Source organism: Vigna angularis, chromosome 1 (genome assembly GCF_016808095.1).
Source record: "Vigna angularis cultivar LongXiaoDou No.4 chromosome 1, ASM1680809v1, whole genome shotgun sequence".
In the NCBI taxonomy this organism is placed as follows: domain Eukaryota; kingdom Viridiplantae; phylum Streptophyta; class Magnoliopsida; order Fabales; family Fabaceae; genus Vigna; species Vigna angularis.
Genome location: NC_068970.1, coordinates 15,749,957 through 15,774,324, shown reverse-complemented (window position 1 = coordinate 15,774,324; position 24,368 = coordinate 15,749,957). Strand labels below are relative to the sequence as shown.

At 31.6% G+C, this 24,368-nt stretch overlaps 2 protein-coding genes across 2 annotated transcripts; both read left to right on the top strand.

Moving 5' to 3' along the window:
- The first annotated feature begins 14,789 nt into the window (after positions 1 to 14,789).
- On the top strand, positions 14,790 to 20,662 carry LOC108347123 (transcription factor KUA1). Its single transcript, XM_017586266.2, has 3 exons — positions 14,790 to 15,305; positions 19,186 to 19,394; positions 19,834 to 20,662. Exons 1-3 carry the CDS (start codon positions 15,017 to 15,019, stop codon positions 20,335 to 20,337), a joined length of 1,002 nt encoding a protein of 333 aa, XP_017441755.1. The 5' UTR covers positions 14,790 to 15,016; the 3' UTR covers positions 20,338 to 20,662.
- A 2,927-nt stretch (positions 20,663 to 23,589) lies between these two features.
- LOC128194977 (uncharacterized) lies at positions 23,590 to 24,118 on the top strand. The gene is made up of 2 exons (XM_052871644.1): positions 23,590 to 23,904; positions 24,004 to 24,118. The coding sequence occupies exons 1-2, from the start codon at positions 23,620 to 23,622 to the stop codon at positions 24,088 to 24,090; spliced, it is 372 nt and encodes a 123-aa protein (XP_052727604.1). The 5' UTR covers positions 23,590 to 23,619; the 3' UTR covers positions 24,091 to 24,118.
- The last annotated feature ends 250 nt before the right edge of the window (positions 24,119 to 24,368 follow it).

Genomic DNA, 24,368 nt, shown 5'->3' with positions numbered 1-24,368 from the left:
ATACTAATCTCACCTCAGACCTTGCTCGTTGTCGTCAATGGAAGAACCGTCATTACTCTTCGTCGTCAATGGAAGAAACCCAGCACATTAGACTTTGAACACCGTCGTTGTTCTTCCTATTTAACGACTGTGTCAAGCAACTTCAATGCTCAGGGAATCTCTGCAACCACGCCAAGCTTTGCTTGTGAATCTACAGTATCAGTAGTAAAAGCTTTTATCAACTTTTCTTCTTCAGGTTTTTAACATGTTGGAATCGGTTATGAAGCTTTTGCGAATCGATTTTCTACGTAAAAGCTAATATACATATAGGGAAATGTATAATAGGTTGAGGGTATATGTGACATTTCAGTCACAATCCCTCCAAATCTCTTTAAAGTCGCGAGTGATGAAAAACAGTTGTATCCCGCAAATCCGTCTCCGCCTTTCCTTGATTTCTTCTCATCCGAACACGACTGCATTCTGAAATCATCGCTCGCATTCGCGCTTGAACAGTAAAATCTGTTCAAGCGAACACTGCGTTAGGCTTTGTTCACATGTGTAGATTTGTGGGAGATGATTTGGGGGAGAGTGATTGTGTGGATTTGAGAGGATTTGAGGGTAACGTTTTTGTTGTTTGTTTGAGTGGATTTGGAGGTAATTGAGAGTGGATTTGGAGGTAATTGAGAGTGGATTTGGAAGTAAAGTTTGTGAGAATTAGTGTAGGATTTGATTGATGTGAGAAATTTAAAAAATTTGTTTAATTGGTAAAAATTAAAGATTACCAAAATGCCCCTAATTATTAAAGTAATATAAAATGTTATTTGTTAATGTTATATTTAATTGTAAAAAAGTTTGTAAGGAGTAAAAAGTTGAAATATTAATTAAAAATTATTTATAAATAGTAACAAAATTAATATTTAGTAAATTGAACTTATTTTAAATGTAGTATTGATTTGTAATATAATTTTATACCATGTAGTATGAATTTATTTTTTATGGAAGTGAGATTGATTAATTTTGAAGAAAGAAATATTTAAACGATAAATACAAGTATGAAAACTAATGTCAAACATAATAACATTCAAAAATAGGTAATGTAAGTTACGAAACACATAAGTCAATATAAGAAAAAAAGTCGTGTAATACATTTACGGAATAGTAAGCAACCTAATCATCTAAATGATGAAGAATTAAGTTGACATTCTGATTCAGGTGAGCAAATTGTTGGTTCATGTGGAGGGATAGGTTTGCCAAGTTATCTTCAATCCACTGAACTCGCACCTGCATTGGTTCCATACCCTGCATTCTCTGTTGCAAGTCTTGTACCCCCTCCCACATTTCAGTCATCATATTAGTATTTGAAAGATGTGGAGGAGGTTGCACAGGGTTGTCATGATGGTGTGGTTGGTCTTCTTTTCGTCATCATCATCGACGTCGCGTTGCCAAACACCGTGGACATTAACTATTCATCACCGAGGTAGTATTTTCCTACAATGTTGTACACATAAAGGTATTTAGTGACATTAATTAATAAAATCTTTAACTTCCCAATATACACACTCACCTTGCGGGATAACCAACGGATCATCTCGATCAAGAGCATTTTTTAAAATTCTTGAATCAGATGCAATGCCTTCCTAACCAGCTAGAATGTAGGTGAATTTCATATCAAAATCACACGCCGCAAACACATTTTGAGTTGGCCAATCTTTTCTTCTCGATATATTGGAGCATCTAATCTTGGCACCTTTACACGAACATGAGTACCGTCTATGGCCCCTAAATAATCCTAAACATAAAATTAACAAGTCATTAAATAACTAAAAGAAATTCCCATCCTTTGATAAAATAGCATCTTCAAAAATATGTTCAAATTAGTACCTTAAAGTACGGGTAAAATCGATTGCTGTTGTACACATATGGATGAACCTCATTTCTTGAGGGTTGAATTAAAAATTCTGATTCCAAAGTTAAAATAGCATCCAACACATTGTGAAAGTGTTTGCTAACCGTCGACCCAGATCGATGAAAGAAAAATGCAACACTTCGATTCTTAACATTATGCCCAACTATATGAAGAAATTGAGCAACTTGTTCCTCCAGTGTCGACCGAATGGCGTCCTTAACTAACCCAGTTGTTCTTAGTCTCTCACAAAGATTAATAAATGCCTCTGGACCCATCCTAATAATGTCGCGACACCGATTAGTATGCACAAGGTATGACATTAATTGCTCCCTACGACGGTCTCTGTTTGGTAGGAAATTGCTTACACTACTGGAATCACTTGAGTACATATTCAAGATACTCAACGCATGTCCAACAATACATAACATTGTTAGTGCAGCCAGTGAAGTGGTTATTTGTAATTGTTGACGTATCGTTGCGACTATATTAAAGTTTACACCAACCACATCATCATCTATATCTTCACGGTCCAAATATGATAAATCTACATATTCTTCCATCTATATTTACTTAAAGAAATATACATACTATAATTAAAATTATGCATTTATATATTCATTAAACATAATTCATATATACATTAATACATTCAACTAATCATTACAATTAAAGAAAAATAAATAACCTAACACAAGAACACCATTTCATAGATTTATTATGAACTACATACATATATTTAACACACAAAAAGTTAATTAATATATTAATACATTCATATATTATATATTAATATATATTAAATCAACATAATACATTGCATTCATATATTCAACCTCATATATTCAACATCATAAAGCTACAAATAACCACCACTCATTGAACGATTCATATATTTATTATAAACAATTAATCTTTAACACTTACTTCTTGAAGACGTATAAAGAGTTGAAGCTGGATTGAGCAATAAATTTCCAGTCAATGTAATGCCAACCACAAGGACTTTTTCTCCAATCAGATAAGCAATTTGTCCTTGTGTAGATGCTAAGTTCAAATGTCAATTTACAAAGAAAGTTATCACTCTAAAACAAACCAAACCTGCAAACATAATTATATGAAATATTATATAAAAAAATGCTTCCACAATGCATAGAAAGCTTCAAAAAAAATTTGAATGTTACATTCAAATGAACCACTTGGCTGCCCTCATGCACCACAATCCCCCACCTTCACAAGCAACCACACAACCACCTCTTTCCTAACAATGCAACCGTATTAAAACTGGTTAACATCTCATACTTACACTTTCGAACTCATCACAATTTCCTTTCATTATCAACAAACAAAATAAAAGTACAAATACTTCCATACAATACCAACTACATACAATGATGTTGATGAACCTCCACCACCTTCCATAGCTCACACAGCGCTCGACGAGGTTGACAATCTCCATCACCTTCACGCACGTACGTCCACCACATTCACAATATCTTCAACCAATGAACACCTGCATCACAAACAAACTGTCAGAGGTGATGATCTTTGACCCACTTCCATGGACTCCTCTGCATGCACTACACATGTTTCACTCCTATTTGCATTTTGTTGCTTCATTTTCGACCTCCGTTTCTCTCATATGGCCTCTGCCAACTCCACCACTTCCTCCGCCACAGCCTCAACATCAACCTTCTTATTGCCTACGAAGAACCTGTCGCCAATGGTTGTGTTCAGCACAGACAAGCACTTACCCCTACCATACGTCTAGACTCCGGAGATTGGCGTCAACCATGGTGTCGTCGAAAAACAACGCTGGCCGAACACTTCCACCAGTTGTTCCAACTTTCGTTTCGAAACCGATTACCACTCCCCGTAACCAAATACATTTGCTTCCACCACTTTTCCCACGCCTGGAACCGGATACCCCTTTGAGGGAACCGAATACACTGTTTTTGAAATATGTAAGCAGGAGTGGAACTGAATACCTCTCTCCTGGAACCGAATATGCCACCCTCTTCCTACCTTTCATGCACTGTTCATCGTCTTCTTTGGCTCTGAAACACGCGCATTCATCTTCAACCCTTTGCTTCTTCATCCCATCAACGTGCACAACCTCCTTCTTCCCCATCTACAACCCTGCAAATCAAAAACAACAATATCTGGTTGGACAAACAACACACTATCTTACTAACCTCACCACTTTGTCTTCCTCGTATGAGCAAAAGACCCAACAACTTTCGCTTCGCACACACCTTTCCACACTCGCTTCGCACACCTGAGGGCACCAATATATTAAGCTTCTCATCCCTCAATAAATACAACAACCTACCCAATACCAACCAGATATGAAGTCCTTCTCGTGGTCAAAACCGCTTTGAATAGCATAATGCATTCTCACTGTGTCTACAGGAATCTTTGTTGTGGAATGCCTCTATGAATCAAGGTAACATCAGGTCAGGAATCTTTCTGTAACCACGCGAAGCCAAAATGGACTCTCGTCAATCTACAGTAGTAAAAGTCTGACCATAGAACTGTTGTTCAAATTTTTTATTATGAACCCTTGGAATCGGTTCTCTGTAAGCCCATTGTTTTAGCGAATCGATTATACATGTTAAAGTCATATACACAGATGAAATTTAATAAATTGGTGGAGGGCACACATGACTTTTTATTAAGAATCCCTGCAAATCTCTTCCCATCACAGGTGACCGAAATTCCAACAATCCTGCAAATCCGTCTTCAGTCATCCTTTCTCTTCTTCTGAAGCGAACACGAAAGCGGACGCTTTTCATCGTTCGCAAATTCACATGAACAGTGTAATATGTTCATACGAACACAATGTTAGGCTTAAGTGAAGAGTGATAAAGAGTTGCAATGTTTTTGAAAATAAAATTTCCATACCTTTGATGAAGATCATATTGACACTATTAGTACATTGACACCATAAGTTTAAAAAGTGAATCAAGTGATGAAGCAATAATTTAAAAGAAAATGTCTATATATTTGTTAGAAAAAACCAATAAATATAAAAAATAAACTGGAGATACTAGTGTCACACATCTCATATTTTTTAGTATAGGTGGTTGTGGCAGCCCATCATTAACTTTGGCAATTCACCGACAGGATCATTAATATGAAGCAAAGGTCAATCCACATCCTCGTCCAACAATCCTCGATTAGGATAAAAATTATTTATGGCTTGAAACATCAAAACAAGACGTCACTCTAAATTTTACTATGATGAATGTGACTTCCCACAATAAATAAATAAAAAGACGAAAATGATAACATGTATAAACTTTGGCCCATGGATCATTCTTAGAAAGTTTTACTTTCAACTCGGTGGGGCTTTTTGGAATAAAGAGGAATAATAATAATTGGTGACATAGATACCTTTGGAAGGAGATAAGGTTGACAAATATTAATACTCTTTTTTTTTTGTCTTTGCTATTATTATCATTACACATACTATCACAATTACATTTTTATTATAATATTTTGTTTTAATAAAGTAAATTTAATATTTAAATTAAATTTTAGATTAAAAAAATATTTAAATATAAATATTTATTATTATTTTTATATTTAACATTAATAATTTGTAATTTGAATAAAAAAGTTAGAAGAATAATAATAAATTTAAATGAAAGAGGAAAAAGGTCATATTTATATGATGGAATATATATATATATATATATATATATATATATATATATATATATATATAAGGGCCTGAAAAATAAAGGAGTTATTGGGCTTTATGTGAGGCACCAGACTCATCAAACCAGGGACAACTTAGCTTTAGGAAAGACTTCTCAGAAGTCTGATTCAGTTGCTTGAGCTCTCTCTTTCTCTAAAACTCTTTTGCCCTAAATTCTCTCTGTCTTCTCTCTAAAAATTTCCATTCACTGAACCATTCAATCTTGGATTTGAAGGTGCTCAGGCGTTCACCACACCGAAGGTTTCCTTTTGACCCGATCATATTTTCGTTTGGACCGGTAAGTGATTTTCTCCTTTCCTTCGCTGTTTCTGGAGCCTAGGGCATGCAACGTTAGTGGTTGCATGTTGCTAGTGGGGTTTCGTCTTCATATTTTCTGCCAAATCAAGCTCTAAGAGCTGTTGCTGTCACCACTTTAGTGGTTTGTAGGGTCAGGTTGAGTTCTCGTGCTGTGAAGGGTACTGTTAGGGCAGTTTCAATTAGTTGTGCTTGGAGAAACCCAGGTAAGGGGAGCTAGGATACATATTTATATTGTTTACATGTGATGTATGCTGCGTTTTGAACTGCTTTACTATTGGTATTGTGTTTTGACTTGGAATGATGTAGTTGCATGTGTTGAATCTTGGAACGGTAGAACTGAAGTGTGATGGTTGTATACTATGTGGGGGTATTTAATTTATGTAATTACTATGTTGAAGTGCCTTGGGGTAAGAGGTCTGTTGTAACATTGAATAAGTGGGAGACTTGGTGTTCTATCAGGATTTTAGTTCATTTGGAGAGTGAGGGAACGATTTTGAGCATTGGAGGTCTAGAGTGCAATTGGGCTGTTTGGGTAGCTCATATAGGTCAATTTTGACTTGCTAGGAACATAAAACTGGACTAGATCATGTTAATACTGGTGGAAGTAGATTTGGGCCCCTAGGTTGAGAGATTTTCAGTTTTCAAGTATAAATCAATGCATAAACACTTTAAAAAGATGTTAGAAAGGGTTAGAATCAGTTAGACATGTTTAATTCAACATATACTTCGAATTGGAGGTCTTAGAAGTTGGCCAAGAGGCCTAGAAATGGTAAGGATTGGTGTGAGTGTGTGATTCTGCAGAATTTGCGTTCTGCAGATGATGCAGAGTCGCTACGCGAGCTGTCTCGCATAGCGAGTCTCTATAGAGGGTGCTCACTGTCTGGGTAATTCGTCGTGTGAGCTAGTGTGTTGTGCGAATTACCAGAGGGTGTTGCTCTCTGTTTGTGGATTCGCCTGGCGAATCCTGTCGCTATGTGACTAGTGATGGTCTGAAACCACTGCCCTTTTAATTCAAAGAGCGAGATGGACGCAAAGCTAGGGGGTTTGAGGGTGTGGTCTCTGTCTAGGCTCTCGCATAGCGACCTGGGTGCGCTATGCGAGAGGTTGAAAGTCTAATGCATGTTGCGAGTTAATTCGCATAGCGAATTAGGGGGGTGCGCTGTGCGAGACCATCCTGTCTCGCCTTGCAAATAGGGTGCGCTGTGCGAACCCTTTGGGTCTAGTCTTCTCTTTTGCTCTTGCTTTGGGTGAACCAAGTGTGTGGAATGATTGAAATGCATAGTATGATGGTAGTAATGTTATTGAACTGATAGTATGTGATGGTATGACACATGTTTGGTGGTGGAGTGTAACAAGTATGGTTGATGGACATAATTCTATGATCTTCAAGGAGAAGATCCATGGTGGTGCCCTTAGTTGTTTATAATGAAAGTAGGAGCTCAGTCTTGGGGGTCATCCTGAAACTCCAATGGTCTTTCTTCTCACGTAGAGAGGATTGAACCATGTGGTGAGGAGTAGCGGGAGGTCCTACTATTGGGTGCTTCCAGTATGGCCCAAGGTGAGTGATAACGGACTAACTTCGTGAGTGTGATAGGGTAGAGGAACCCAAGTTTCATAAGCCACCACGAGTGTAAGACCCGCCATAGCTCGACAATCATTCTAAGTCTGGACGAGTCAAGTTTAGTACTCAACATGTTAGGATGCGTATTTACCCTGCTGGATTGAAGTTAACTCTTGCATGCATATTGTCATACTATATGCTTTTTATATAATTAGCTCACCATTGCTTGTTTGTGTTGTTTGTGTATGATTCCTTTTGCGATGATCATCCACTTGGATGGGAGCAGATGACGATGAGGTTTCTTTGGAGACAACTTTGGAAGAAGACGACAATGCTGCAGTTTAGGCTTCCTAGGAGTTTTTTGGTCATATGATCATCTCTTTAAATTTACAGTTTAAACCTCTTTTATTAAAGTTGAAATTCTAAAGCTATTTTGAGGATGACTGTAATCCTAATTACTCTTGACTGTTTTCCTATATTATGTATGATAACGTTTTTATTATATATGTTTTTCTATATAATTGGGATATTATAATATATAAATATATATATATATATATATATATATATATATATATATATTAAAAACGAAAAGAAAAAAAATGAAAAGGAAATCTCACACATGTCATAACTTTTTTTCAATTTTTTTTTCATTTTCTTTTCTCACTGAAAATATTTTTCCAAAAAATTATTTATAGAAAACAATTAAGCAATTAGTAAATATTGAGTTGCTTTTTAAGCAGATTAAATTTTAAATAAATAATACTATAAAATAAGTAACATATATTTTACTACATTAAACTCTGCAAAAACACTACACAAAATTGCATATAATAAAAATTACAAAAAACCTCAATACAGAAATAGTTTAAATTAAAAATAAAAAAGTTTTTGTTAATAGGAAAATAAAGTTAACTAATACTGATTAAATTAATTCATTTAAATTAAAACAATATATAAAAAATAAAAATACTAAAATGTTTAAGAAAATTTAATTATTTAATAACGTATGAAATTAAATTACATAATATGTTTTTATTTAGAAGTACAAATTCCATTTAAAATAAAATTTATATAGATATTTTTTATGTTTATTAACTAATTTATCAAATATTCTTAATTTAATAATATATTTTATTAGTTGAAAACTTATAAAAACAAAATTATAAATTATGAATTATTAACTTCCGTAACTAGCTAACTTATTAGTTATTAACTAGTTTATTTAACTTATCATATACGAACTACCTCGTCAACTAATTCATTTGCTCATGTTTTTTTATTTACATCCAAAATATTAGTACATCAAATATAGAAGATATATTTTAACCTATACATCACACCATTGGCAACTAAGCTATAAAATTTGCCAAATAAGCATAAATTCACGTAATAGTGTGAAAAATATAATTAAACGAAGAAGATGAAAAATATAATTGGAGAGAATGATTTATGCTTTATTGATTTATACGACTTTTGCAATTCTCTTTAATTATATTTTGTCTTCTTCACTGTTGTTTAAACAACATATCGGATGGTCCAATAGGTAAAGAGAGTAATTTAATTATATTTAAAGTTATTTAAACTATGATTTGTTAAACTAATTTTGTTTAATTTTTACTTATAATGTTACTCTCTGTGTAATAGGTAATTCATAAACAGTAATCACAGAAGTAACAATTGATCCAATATTTTTTTTACCATTTATTTGATTAATTATTATTAATTTCTTAAAAATATTGTCCTCTTTGTCAAGAAGTTGCCTTAATTTAGTAAAAGTTGTTTTTCACAAAAATACTTTCCAAAAATTTATTGGATATAAATTCCCTTTTTCCATGAATAGAATGTTTATTAATATATTAACGTAATAAAATGTATTAATTAATCCGCTTTTCAATTTCAATTATAATTCTACACTCTAGACACTTACTCTTTAGTTGTTGGTTTCTTATTTTTTTATAAAAAAAAACATAAAACAAAAAATATATATAAAAAGTATTAAATATAGTAAAAGAATAATTTTATTTAATACATAAGGTATTTTATTTATATTGAAAGATATATAGAATAAGTCTAAAATACAAACTAAAAAATAATAATAAAATAACATAATATAAATATCTAAACATAAAAGATAAATATAAAAATCTAATAATTTAACATACCCGACACTTCTTTTCAAGTCAGTGTATATAAATTGTATATTAAGTTTGTTACAAATATAATTAATTTTTTATCTCCGTAAAGACTTGGTAAATGTATATGTTAACTTATCACTTTAGTTAATGGACTAAGTGTTGAGATCTCTTGGATACATTTTTTTCTTGAATGAAATCACAATCAATCTCAATGTGTTTGGTCATTTCGTGAAATACAGGATTAGTACTAATATGAAGAGTAACCTGATTGTCCCATATAAGTTTCATTTAAGTGACATCTCCATATTGTAACTCTTTAAGCAATTGCTTAAGCCAAACAAATTAACAAGTGATTAAGGTCATAACTTTATATTATGCTTTTGCACTAGATCTTGCCACAACACTTTGTTTCTTACTTTTCCAACAAATCAAGTTACCTCCCATGGAAACACAATATCCGAAAGTAAATCTTTTATCAGAAGGAGATCTTGTCCAATCATGGCGACAGATAGTGATGGTGATGACGACTGCGGCCTTGATGACGGTGACGATTGAAGTGGAAGGGGGGACAATTTTTTTTTCAAAAAGATACCATATTGAATATGTATAAACTATCTATGATATTAATCTCCTTTGTGTAGAAAATACACGTAGGATACTTTATTTATAATGAAGACAATATAGGCTAAGCCTGAAATACAAACTAAAAGGTAATAACAAAGTAACCGAAGATAAGTAACTAAAGATAAAAGATAAATATAAGATATTTAATAATCTAAATTATGTAACATGAAGATAGTTGTCAAATGTTCCAATATAATTTATAAAAATTGTTGCTGTAAGAACCTATAAAATGGTATTTTAGAATTGATAGTATGTTTAAAATGGTGAGACTTGATTATTTTAATAATACAAGACTTTGGTATAAATATAAATTTCATAAATGAGTTTCATTATTTTAAAACACACTATCTTTCTACAAACCACTTTTCTAGAGTTTTCTTCATTCTATCTAAGTTATCTCACTCTTAGGTTATCTGTTTGAATAATTGAGACCGTAGAATTACTTCTGGCGGTGAGTTTTTGAAGATCAACTAATCAATTTCTCAATTTAAGTAAGTTGGATTTTTGTCCCTTTTCTATATTCAATATGTTCTTCTTTTGCAAGTGGGCTTATCTATTTTACATCTCTTTTTATAGTTATCTATAAGACCTTCTGTTGATCAATGATTCTAATGGTATACCCTAATAATGTTTATGTTGTTCTTAGGGACGAATAGAGCTTCATGTGTGTTAGAGGTTATTTTATGATTCTGAGTTATTTGCATTGTTATCAAAGGTAAGGGAAGTTAATTACAACTATTATAAATTCTAAATTGGTTCAATTGACTCAATGTGTAATTTCATCTGTGATGGTATGACAAATTATTAATTTTGATAAGTATGAGCGGTTGAATTAGGGAATGCAAAATCTTAAGTATACATATTTTAGGTTGTATAATGAATTTTGGGGATGTGATGAATGATGTAATGAATGTGATAGTTTGAATTGACTTGCACTATTAGACATCAAATTGGTATGTTTGTAGTGTGATTGAAGCATTGAATTGGAATTTGATAGGTGTAAATTTGCATAACTGTAGAATTTCGTTTTATGCAATTATGCACACTCATTAGGTAAAAGGCTGCACCGCTAGTAATGCCAAAGTTAGAGAGAGTTCATTGACTTGATTGTTAGTGACCACATTGGAACTTCGTTGGGCAAATTTTGGCATAAAAAATCTTGGGAGCTATAGTGGTGCTCTCATTGGGCACATACTAAGCTCGTTGGGCAATTTATTAAGGGAATTGTCCTAGTGCTAATGTCGTTGGGTGAAGTTTCTAATTGTCGAGTGAGTGGAGTTTAGACACTACTTGCTGAACAAGTTGATGATCTTGTTGAGCAAGACTAACAAAGTGGTCCAGTCACTTCCATGATAAATGTATTTTGTGAATTTGAGACATATAAGAATTGTTGGTAGTATATAAATGTATGGTTGGAGTATGATGAGATATGAACTATGAGTATGATAAGATTTTGAAAGGAAAATTCTTGTGAAGTATGTTTCTAAGAAGTGCATTAAAGTAGGGACTCAAATAAGAAGTTATCTTGATACTCTACTAGTTATTCAAACTTATGTAGATGAGGATTGGCTAGAAGTTGAGAGTGATAAGAAGTCCTAATCAATAGCTTTTTTGAAGTTCTAGTGACCTATATAGGATTAACCTTGTCGGTGAAGGTTATCCATGTCAAATGTTAAAACTTCTTTGTATTCAACATTAATGCACTTTATTCGTATGATTGAATTTATAAGAGACTTTTTTTATGTGACCGGTATTATAATATTGTGTTATTGACTTGACTTATCAATCTCACTTGTTTAATAAGTATATGATAATTTTTTTGTATATTATATTATTTTTTTTGTGTTTTTTCCTCTTGTTTCTCTTATTTTATAATGATTATTTTTATAATTTGAGCAGACGAAGAAACAAGACAAACTATCTTTGAAGAAAATGATTAAAACTCTTGAAAAAATCAATTTATGTTTTGTTTATAGTTTTTTTATCTTTCGTTTCATATGTTTAAGATAAATATAATGTGTATGAGTAAATAAATTATATATTAAATATACATGTATATGTATTCTACGATATATTTATGTAAAAGATTAGTAATAACGTAACTGTTAAGCATAAACATTTCAATATTTTATAATTTGTAATTGTAAATTAAGGTTAAAGTAATTAAATTTATACTATTATATTAAATGATATAATACTTGTTAAAATTGTACTGATTCAAAATTTTAATTATTTTAAACGTTAACATTGTATAAAACGTTATCTATCTAACTAATTTAATTTAATAGTGTTTATAAACATTTTTTATTTCAACAGCTTGAATTCTCATATTTTATTTTGAAACCTTAAATAGAAAAGTATAGATAAAGATATCCTTACAAACAACTTTTTAGATAATATAATTTTATAGCAAAAGTAAATTAAATATCTACGAAGACAAACATTCTGATCATAATATTATTAGAAAACAAGAAAATTTCTTATACCAACGTTCCTTAATATCAAGATAACAGTGACATACCCGAATTTTGTTACTTCTTAAAACTCCTTAAAAAACAATATAAGAATTAAAAAATAAAATTGTTATTATTTTTTAGTTGCATTCAAAGACATTGATTATTTCCAAACAGATAAGGTAGAATATGTGATTATTTTATTACATGCCACTTGCCAAAAGTGTTTGGATAAGGAGTAAATGAATCTGCATAATTATCGGTTTAATATTTTATTGGATACTATTTTAAGATAGTTTTTGGGTCCAAACAAATGTTTGTCATTGTTTGTTTTGAAGTGTAACCTTTTTTTATTTCCAAACAAAGTATTATATATACCTGATAATTATATATGTGTTTTTGCTTATACCTTTACTTTTATAAAGCTAATGATTCTTTATTTATATAATTGGCAAGTAGATGTTTAAACCCATCTTCAGAAAATAAATATTCAATAAACAATATAAATATGTCATATTTAAAAAATATATTCTCTAAAATTTAATGTTTTAATAAATTTATTTAGATATTAATATTCCCTTTGAGTTTAATGTGCTTGTTACTACTGTAATAGTTAATTAAATGTTATTAACAATATAATTATGTAAATAAATTAAATTAAACTATATCTCAAGTTTGATGAAAAGTGAAATGAACCAAAATTGTTATAAATTGTTTAAATAATTTTAGATAAATATGTTATTCTAAAACATTCTGAGTCTTATAAGTTACAACTTAGTTCAGTTTAATTATAATCTTTTTTTAATTAATTCAACTTTTAATACAATTTAGTCCAATTTGATACCCATTTGAATTAGTTTCTTTAACCGCGGTACTAAATCATATCAAATTTTTTTCACATTTCAAAATTAAATTAAATATTAAAAAACTACCAAATAAAAGTATTTTATATTGAAATTTCAATAATTCAATGTATATTTAAAATATAATTTTTATATTAAAATATATTTTTATCATGAATTTTAATATGATTCAGATATTAAATTTTTTTTATAAGCTATAATTAGATAAAAATAATGTTATATATATATGGAGATAAATGTTAACAGAATTTTATTCTTCTTTGATTACTGATTAATATAAGCCGATAAAGCTGATTACTGTTACACTTAAGACAAAAGCAAAGTCTGATAAGCAATGTTAAAGGTCGTTTCCTCGATATTATCTATACTATTTATAAATAAATATTACAAGAAACACGACGTATAAATTATACTTATATGAAAAAAATTTAAATAAATATATGAAAATAAATTAATGTAATACTTTTTAAATATAATCAAATATATATAATCAATAATTACTTTTATACTTTTAAAATTTAACAAAAATAATTAAAGTTTTATTATAATTATGCATTTGTAATTAGAAAATATAGAAATCAAACTTTACACTTAATTAATTTTAACAGAACAGTGACTAGTTTTTTTTATTCATTTACTTATAAATTACAAGGGTATCTTTTTAATAATTATTGAACATTTATATTCATAATTAACTTTTATTTTAGTTTGAACAATCCATAACTTTTACATAATTAACTTATAATAAATAAATATTTGAAATATGTAACTTATATTTTATCTCTGAGTAATTAAATTATTTAAAAAATACAAATAATTTCTTAACAAAAATTAATTTATAGATAAAAATTTCTAGAACCACAACACGCACATCCGATGATAAAAGTTTGTATGGATTAATTTTGACGGTATAGAATTAATAATAATATAGAAATATTACAATAAGAAAATACAAATATTTTTTTAATTAAATTATAACTTTTTTTTATAAAAACACGCGTCACAACCTCGTAAAATTAATTTGAAGTAACGTGCAAGGAGGCACGTAACTATCTGATACTCTGATTAACTTGATAAGCAACTATTGGAAAGCGCACCCTATCCTAAGTAAAAGGTCTCCAAATCTGTGCCACGTAAGATCCCACCTACTAAGTGAACAGTCCAAAGTGAAAGACCACGGTTCCCAATACAGCTGAGATGCATCGTAATTATTCTCTTTATCCAGGACAAGATAAATGGATAGTGTTGTGCTGATGGTCATCTCTCTTTCTCTCCCATCTGCGAAAGCCGAGGGAGACCGTAACAAAAAACATTACATAACCCAAAACAAACACATCACAATACCTATTCCCTCTTACCACACCTAAATAACCTTAAAACTCCCATTTCATGTCTCGGATCCCGTGATTCGGATCCCCCAAGACCCGCTCCCACAATCTCGTACTTTCCTTTCGGCCGATCCGGTTGGGAACGCGCCATGACCCGACGTTGCTCCCATTGCAGCCACAATGGGCACAATTCCAGGACCTGCCCCAATCGTGGAGTTAAGCTGTTCGGAGTCCGATTAACCGACGGGTCGATCCGGAAGAGTGCTAGTATGGGTAATCTCACCCATTATGCTGGTTCCGGGTCCGGACCTCTCCATGCGGGGTCAAACAATCCGGGTTCTCCTGGTGAAACCCCCGATCACGCTACCGCGGCCGATGGTTACGCCTCCGAGGACTTTGTTCCCGGTTCTTCTTCGAGCTCCCGTGAAAGAAAGAAGGGTTGGATTTCTTATCTAAAAAAATATTAAGTTTTTTTTTACTGGACTTGAAGGTTACTCGTGGAATTGCATGCTGGTTTTTGGAAATTGGTAGGGAATTGGAATGTTTTTTTTTCGGTGGTGTTTACACTGGTTGATTGAGTTAGGTGAAGTGAATTAAATTGGGTTAATTGTGTGGTGGATTGTTTTAGTTTGGATAAAACTATTCTTGGTCAAAAAATATTTCTGTTTTTGTCTGTTGTCACTGTGGGAATAACTAGACAAGAAAGTACTAGTTAACTTTATGAAGGGTTCTTTTTTCCATGATTGAATAGTTTGAGTGTTTGTGTGAAGTATGTATTTATGCTTGGCTGGCTAGATTTTGAATCTGGAAAATATTTAGAAATGGATTTGGTGTGTTTCAATTCTGTAATTACCATGTTCTTTGAGAAGAACTGGCTTGTTTGGTTCACTGAAGGTTCTAATTGGTGAGGAGCTTATCTGTCTAAGTTTTTGCTAGTTGACCTGTGAAAAAGACCAGGTTTTGAGCCAGATTAGCCTAGAGACAACTTATGTGCCTATAGACAAGTTCATTATGCTTTCTATTGGATTTCTTTTTGTTTGCTTTGAAAGTGTTCCGTAACTATGGGGGTACTATGTGTATATATTTCTCTATTTCAGCTACATGGAAACTGCTGCTGTAATTTCTGGACATTTTTGTTTTTAATAAACAAGGTAACCAACTAGTTCGAAGAGCTTTATGTAAGTTTAACAAGCATTGATGCAGGCTCTACACTGACTGATGCTCATGCTAAATATATCAGATGATAGGGTGACAGAAGTGCACTTGTAGGTCACAGGGCATTTACACTTTTTGCTACTAATTGCAAATAGGATATCTCCTGTTCATAAAAAAATGGTGTTTGAGAACACCAGTTTGATAGTACAGTTCTATTTGTTTCATGCACACTGTAAACATGATTGATATATTGACCAAGTCAGGTTCCTAGTCCCCTCTTTGCCTCATACCTACCCACCCATAAAATATTTTTGAACCTCTTGTTAGAAGAAGGTTGTGAGGGGGTTACCTTCTTGTTCTGGAGTCATATTCCTCTTCTTAATTGACTCCTTGATACTTCAAGGGAAACACCTGGTATTGGTTTAGGTACTGTAGTTTCATTTTCCAGCTTATCCTTGAAGGTGATTGAGTCATTATGTAACATCTAGGCTTCATGTTGGGGTTGTACATTGAGTGTAGGGGGAGGAATAGGTCTCATGATCTATCATGGGCCGTTTACAATCCCTTGGTTAGTTTGGAGCTTGTATTCACAGTTATTGTCGTACTATGTATAATGCAGAATTACAATAAAGAAAACTTATAAAATAAAATATAAACATCTCAATCTTGGATTCCAAAGGTATATTACAATTATTAATCATCAATCCTTATAATGTTGTAATTAAAAGTAAAAATACTAATGAATGCTCCACATAGTAGGACTTCAACAAAAGCATGACACTCACTGCTTTCCTGCAAGCCCTGTTTAATCTAAAGCATTTTAATTTAAACTAATAAAACGAAGGTTTAGTTGAGCGTCCTAGGGACAGAATAACATCTTATATTTTCTGCATAAACTGTTATAACATTCTCATAGCTTTATAATCTTTCTTAGCTTTTATTACTTTAGCTTTTCTTTTCTGTCCTACTGTCAAACTTGAGCTTATAATCTCGAGGATTGTCTTCCTTGCTTTTTCCATACATCCTTCCCTTGTCAAAGAGAACCTAAAGGGAGTCTTTGATAGCCGAAGGATGAGACCATCTTTTGACAACCGAAGGAGATGAATATTCTTTTCTTGTAAAAGGGAACGTTCTGGCATAATATTCTTTCCCTTAACATAAATTTTTACGTATATTTATGTTCCTTAGTTTGAGGAGTGTCAACCACTATTTGGAGATTGAAGGAGTTATTATCCTTGTCTTGCCAAAGAGGGTGTACAGACTTATACATGCTTTCTTTTAAACAATTATATCTTGGTCATTGTATGAGGTAAACATGCAATCCGTCTTTCAACTAGGAGGTAAACATATCATTCATGTATGGAATAAAATATTGATATTCATTCATATAGAGTATTAATAGGGGCATTTCATAGTCACCCAAACCATTCCAATCATGAAAAAAAAACACATAATATTAGTCAATTAATAATTATAAAAGCCCATAGAAAATCAGTAATAATGTATTGATTTGTCTAAACCCTAATGGAACTCTAAACACATTCATTCATGAATTTTAAGAAACATATACTCGATTGAAAGAAATTATTCATACAATATGGGAAGTGGGAAGCATACAGTGGGCTGCACTTACCTGGGACAATTGACAATTCTAAAAACAGGGTGTTTAGATTTTCCATTCTTCTTTCCTCTATTCTTAACTTCTCTCTTCCTTCCTTTCTCAAATATTTGTGCTCTATGAGAATATGGTATGACTTAGGGTTCATAAATCTTACTTTTCTTTAAAATTCCATCTCTTTTTTACTTGACTTAAGCTCATTTATTTAATTATAGTAATTTCGTCATATTTATTAAATATATTATTATTGTTATCATCATCATCTAATTAATAAACTAGGATGCTATGTTTCTTAGCGTTTCCATATTACATATTGCTCTAATGATTAGATCATAATGATAACTTGTCACCTTTATTTCCTCCTTTAATGCTGTGTGAGCATTTATACATTTTTTTTTTGTTTTTTATTTTATTTTCACATTATGCTTAGCTATAGTCCTATCTTCAATATATTTTCTTTCACACTATTGTGATTCTAACTTCCCACTTGCTAAAGATCCCTGGACAGAGTAAAATGTGTTAAGGATGAAAAAGGCAACATGCGCCTATGGAATAAAATATCATTGAATGATGTATTAGAAATTAAATGGGATGAGCTTACTGAACATATCCTATAGTTGATGCCACATGCATGATTTTTGCATATGATATAGTCCTAGTTGGAGATTTTAGAGAGAAATTAAATGGGATAGAGTGTAGACTAGCTTTGGAAACTTGTGGCTTCGATTTAAGCAGGGATTAAAAGAGTGTATGAAATGTAAGGCTAGCTAGAGGCACATCTTTCCTACCTTAGAGGTGAGAACTTGGAGAACATATGTTATTATTTCCAGTCGCATGGTTTAAGTATTATGGATTCATCATACACAAAGAATGGAGAAGTGGTGGGCGATGTCAACCATGGTATTCAAGTAGGGTGGATAAAATGGATGAGTGCCTCAGGTGTTCTTTGTTACGAAAAGGTATTCAAACTAAAAGAAAAATTTCCTACACGACTATAAGCTCAATGAAGGTGAGATGTACGCAGGTGATCAGAAATCAATAAAAAAATAAGCTCAATGTATTTGAGATGAGAATTTGACGGTGGATATTTTTAACATACTAGAGACGATATAGGATTTGGAAGGAATGAATTAGAGAGAGATTTGGGATAGCACCTGTGGTAGAAAATCTATTAGAATATCCCTCAGGTGGTTTTTACATGGACAGAGAAGACCTGTGGAATCGTTACCATGAAAAGTATATTAGATGGAGGGTAGCCCTATGATTAGAAATAGAAGGAGACCCAGAAAAGTTGTAGGGAAAACCATTGAAACTGACTCGAGTTCGATTCTTTGTGTATAGATATGATTCACAATAGAACATTATGGTGTCGTTTGATATCATCTAACTGAATACCCGCCCCCTTACCTCCCTAGTGGGTCTTTGTTTATTGTTGTAAGCTTGGCTCTGACGAGTCTAAAGATTTTAATTTGTGATCCATTTATGGCCAAGCCCAGTTTTTTATGTCGCTATGTCAAGGTTTAATGTACAATTTCTTTTGTGCAGGTGTTCCGTGGACTGAGGAGGAACATAGAATGTTTTTACTCGGATTGCAGAAGCTGGGCAAAGGTGATTGGCGTGGAATTGCAAGGAACTATGTTATATCAAGGACACCTACTCAAGTGGCTAGTCATGCACAAAAGTATTTCATCAGGCAAAGCAATGTGTCCAGGCGGAAAAGACGGTCCAGCTTGTTTGATATTGTTGCAGATGAAGTTTGTACCCTTATTCATCAAAATGCATACCTAGAAATTGATGCTGCATAATCTGTTCATTACTTCATGGGCATATATTAGATTATCCAAATATGTTTCTTTCTTTGTAGATGGTTTGATGTGTTCTGGCTCCTGTGACAAATAAGTTAGTTAAACTCAAACTATATATTGATGTCTGTAATGTATGAAAAATTCTCATTTCCTTTCTTCTGCTGTGGATTTGACAAATTTGGATCTTGACTAGCTTACGTGTATTGATTATCAAGCTCTGCTTAGATTATATTTCAAAACATTGCCCTTGAGTAGTTTAGAGATAAACATTGCATTTTCTCATGGATGCTTTTACAAATTCTGGTATTGGAAATCTGTAATTTCCCTTTGTCCTTGGACACTTCTAATTTTTCTAGGTTTCTTGTATTTTTTTGTTGTGATTTTGCAGGCAGCTGACACTGCAATGGTACAGCAAGACTTCTTGTCAGCTAATCAGTTACCGGTTGAAACAGAAGGCAATAACTCCTTGCCTGCGCCTCCTCCCCTCGACGAAGAGTGTGAATCCATGGATTCCACAAACTCAAATGATGGAGAACCTGCCCCATCAAAGCCTGAAAACACACAATCATCTTATCCAGTTTTATATCCTGCATACTATTCTCCAGTGTTCCCATTTCCTCTGCCCTATTGGTCAGGATACAATCCAGAGCCCGCCAAGATGGAGACGCATGAAGTGCTGAAGCCAACTGCAGTACATTCTAAAAGCCCAATCAATGTTGATGAACTGGTTGGCATCTCAAAACTGAGTCTAGGGGAGTCTATTGGTGATTCAGGCCCCTCCTCCCTGTCTCTTAAACTTCTTGAAGAAGGACCCTCGAGACAGTCAGCTTTCCATGCAACACCAACATGTGGTAGTTCAAATATGAATGGCAGTGCCATCCATGCAGTTTAAGGGTGTTCCTCGTCTTCCGAGGAAAGGATTGTTATGTAAGCATTACCGTTCAATGCCGGCCTCATGAATGTGGTCTTGTGTTCATCATACATCTGTTTGTGGGGTAACTTAAATAATTTTTTCTTTGTCCATTCACAATGATTAACCTAGTTTCTTTATTTGCTGATAGGCAGGTCTAGGAGTTACTTGGGTTCTAAACTAAAACTTTATGTTTGTTTAGTGATTTCATTTGTCAGGGTTATGTAAAGTTAAGGTTTGATTGTGCAGTTTGACAATGTACCAAGTTGTGCTAAATGTTTTCAAGTGCTGGATTAGAATGTTTGAAGTGCTTTACCTGATCAAACCGGTCTCTCCTGAATTAACAGAGTGAGACAGAAAATGAAGAGCACAAATTGTAGTTACTTGGTAGGGCTTGAAATGGGTTGAGATAAGTTAAACTCACTTTGAATAAGCTTATTTGTTCCTTAAATATAAATTATCTAATGCATGACTCTGGTCTATTTGATATGGGTTGTCTAACTTACTAAAAAGTGGGGTCAAATAACTAAATCATACTGGTGTTATTAGTGTGTTAATCAACCATCTTAAATGATATAAAATAATTGCACCTATCATCTATGTTAAGAGTGTTTACTTTTATTTTTATTAAAGATAAGTTGGACAACCCATTTAACATTCATGTGTATTTTTTTCATTGCCTTTAAGTTTATTTAGAGCTTGCTTTGGAGCTAAATATTTTAAAATGTCAATAAACATATTTCCAGATAAATAAATTAAAACATTATTGTAAAAAAGTAATTGAATAAAATTATTATTCTTTGCTGAAATAATTCACCAAGTTAAATGTTAAGACGATTTTTAAATGATATAAAATTTTACATATAAATTAAATAATTTTTAACTAGTTTGATTTAAACTGATTAATGGATAAGATTAGGTTACAATAAATGTTTACTCAACTGATTTATTGTTGGTGGAGAGCCCTGTTACAGGTTCTATTCGAACGGCCCACATGAAAATGGTTTAGAAACTGGCAATATTTATGTTTTGAATGACTATTAAATTATTATTTATTTTGTGTTAGTAATGAATTATATCCTGTCACATTATGAGAGAAAATCAATTATGTATTTATAAGTCACAATTTTATATTATAGTAATACGTGATATAATAACAAAACTAGCAAAAGTTTATAAAGTAGTTAAAGTTCGTAACATCATAATCAAATTAGTATTTATCAGAGGAGCAAATTGTCATTAAAATCAAAATTGCAAGAGTTTATAAAGTGGTTAAAGTTCATAATATAAAAATAAAATTAGTGTTTATTAGAGAAGTATATTTGATTATAATTTTCATTAAAGTCACCTATAATTATATAAAAAAGGATACACCTATTTGGTGTCCTTTTTGTTTTTTCTATTTTATCCTTTTAATTATTATTTTCTAAATTTAAATAATTATTCATAAAAAAAAATACTTTTCAATTTTATTATTTAACTAACTACTTTTTTAAATTTAAATAATTATTCGTTATAAAAAATTATTTATTCTTTTATTATTATAGCCACTTTTTAAAATTTAAACAATTATTTATAATAAAAAAACTATTTTCATAAAAATCAACGATAGCAATGACAATATAAAGATGCAACAATCAGAAAAGGTGATGCTTTGAAGAATTTGCACAATTTATTTCTAGGATTATATAAAGACTCTTATTCCCTATACACATCATGTTTCTTTTTGCACTCCTATATTTTCTAAAAATTTCAAAACTATCTATGTATTTTAAAAAAACTCTACATCCCTCTTCTTTTCTTTGATGAATTTCGAAATTCGTTGAGAAAAATTTTTCAACGAATTTTAAAATTTGTTGGAGGATTTTTCAAGTCTTTAACAAATTTTGAAGTTTGTTGAAGTTTTCGTTTGAAATCCATTGAAGAAATTTTTCTTCAACGGATTTCAACATCTGTTGAAGAATTTTTTTTAAAACGGATTTTGAAATTTGCTGAAAGATTTTGTAAAAGCTTCAACGAATTTCGAAATCTATTGAAGAAAAGTATTTTTGGAATGTATAAGTGCAGGGAGAAAAGTGAGAAGGTGCAAAGAGTAATACTCTTATATAAAATATCCATGCTCCTCCAATTTCCTAAAATACTCCTAATTAATAAGTTGTTTATTTATTAATTTTATGTTTGTTGATAATTTATGTGCCAAACATTGACTACACCTCGTTTTCTCCCTAGGAAACATGCACTCTTGTCATGCACTCATGCACCCCATTTCTCATGTATTAAAATGAAACCTTACATCCCATTGCACTCCATTTGAATTGGAGCTGTGATAATTTATTGTCTTACTTAATATTTTTAAATTTTAAGTATGAATTTGTATGAGTTTATAATGCAATTATATAAATTTTAATTGATATAAATTAATTTGTACGAATTTATTAAAATTAATAAAACTATTTTAGAATAAAAAAAATTAACATGTGTATATCAGAGGTAAACATCCGATTCTATCTATATAGGATGTGGAGATCCGATGTTTTGATTTTCGAATGTCCATATCTCATTTATATTTGATATGTTATATAAAGTTTAATTATATTAGTTATTTAATTATTTTTATTTGTTTATAATTACTTTTAAATTTATGTATCAATTTGTATGAATTTAAATTTAATTAAAAAAAATTTAAATGTTAAAAAATATTTTTTATGAATTTTTTAAATTTAATATAAATATTTTAGAAAAAATAAAATTATGAAAATATTATCGGATATGCAAATTCGAGAAGGAGGTATTGGATGTCAATATCCGATAGATGAGAGATCGGATATGGAGATCCGATATTTATGTTGTGTGCTAAGTATATATCCATTGTGATAAAGATTTTTTTTAAAAAATATTTAATTATATTACTTAATTAATTATTTTATTAGTTTATAATTATATTTAAATTTATGTATAAATTTTTATGAATTTATAATTTAATTAGATAATTTTTAATTGTTAAAAAATAGTTTTTATGATTTTTTAAAATTTAATATAAATATATTAGAAAAAATAAAATTGTGAAAATATTATCGGATATGAAAATCCGAGAAGAGGGGTATCAGATATCAATATCCGATAGACGAGGGATCGAATATGGAGAGCCGATATTTATGTTGTGTGCTAAGTATATATCTATTGTGATAGATGTATGTGGGGGAAGCAAAGTAAGAACAGAAGAAAAGGTGGAGAGTAAGAAACACAACGAATGAAGGAGTGGAAATGGAGTCTTGTTTTTGTGGTATCAAAACCCTCTCCTTCGCTCTCTCTTTTCACCCTTCAATCTTTCATCCATCAATTTGCAACCTTTTCATTTTGCACCAAATTGCATCATACTCGTGTGACAACACGCATAAGGAACAAGCTCTTGAAAACGCCCTCTCTGTCGCTGACCCATCACTCTCTTACTCTCTCAGCCAGCGTCACGACCTTGAAGTTGCTCCGATTTTCTCCAAAATTCATACTTATAATTGTGTCTTCGGTGGCCAACCCTCATCTTTTTTTCAGGTGCCCATCTTCTTTCTTCTCTTTCATTGTACTTTTTTGTGGAATTGATTCCGAATGATGATTGTAGAGAGTGCAATATCTTCCTTTTCTGTTGCACAGGCTGCTTCGGGAGTTCCTAAACCCTTAAAGATCCCTTCTGCATGTGGTTGGAGTGTGCTGCGTGCAACCAAGGAGAGGGAAGAATAAAAGAGAGCGAGAGAAAATGAGATGCGAGATTGTTCAAATTGTGCATATATATATATATATATATATATATATATGCTTGAAGGAAAATATCTTCTAAATAATAACTCACATCTTAAAAAATCTTTGATAATTTAATTTATTAAATTTTAATAAAGTATAGATAAAATTGTCATTGTGAAAATATTCGAAGGTGTAGGATGAATTATTTGGAGGTGTAGGGTGAAAGACTCTCCAACCATTGCTTACATTGATTTTTTTAACAAAAATAAAACTATTAA

Excerpts from the sequence above, each read along its gene's own strand:
- LOC128194977 (XM_052871644.1), top strand. The coding sequence starts at position 23,620 with ATGGAGTCTTGTTTTTGTGGTATCAAAACCCTCTCCTTCGCTCTCTCT. Across the intron at positions 23,905-24,003 it reads AACCCTCATCTTTTTTTCAG|GCTGCTTCGGGAGTTCCTAA; the intron begins GTGCCCATCTTC and ends TCTGTTGCACAG.
- LOC108347123 (XM_017586266.2), top strand. The coding sequence starts at position 15,017 with ATGACCCGACGTTGCTCCCATTGCAGCCACAATGGGCACAATTCCAGG. Across the intron at positions 15,306-19,185 it reads CTCCCGTGAAAGAAAGAAGG|GTGTTCCGTGGACTGAGGAG; the intron begins GTTGGATTTCTT and ends TCTTTTGTGCAG. Across the intron at positions 19,395-19,833 it reads TTGATATTGTTGCAGATGAA|GCAGCTGACACTGCAATGGT; the intron begins GTTTGTACCCTT and ends GTGATTTTGCAG.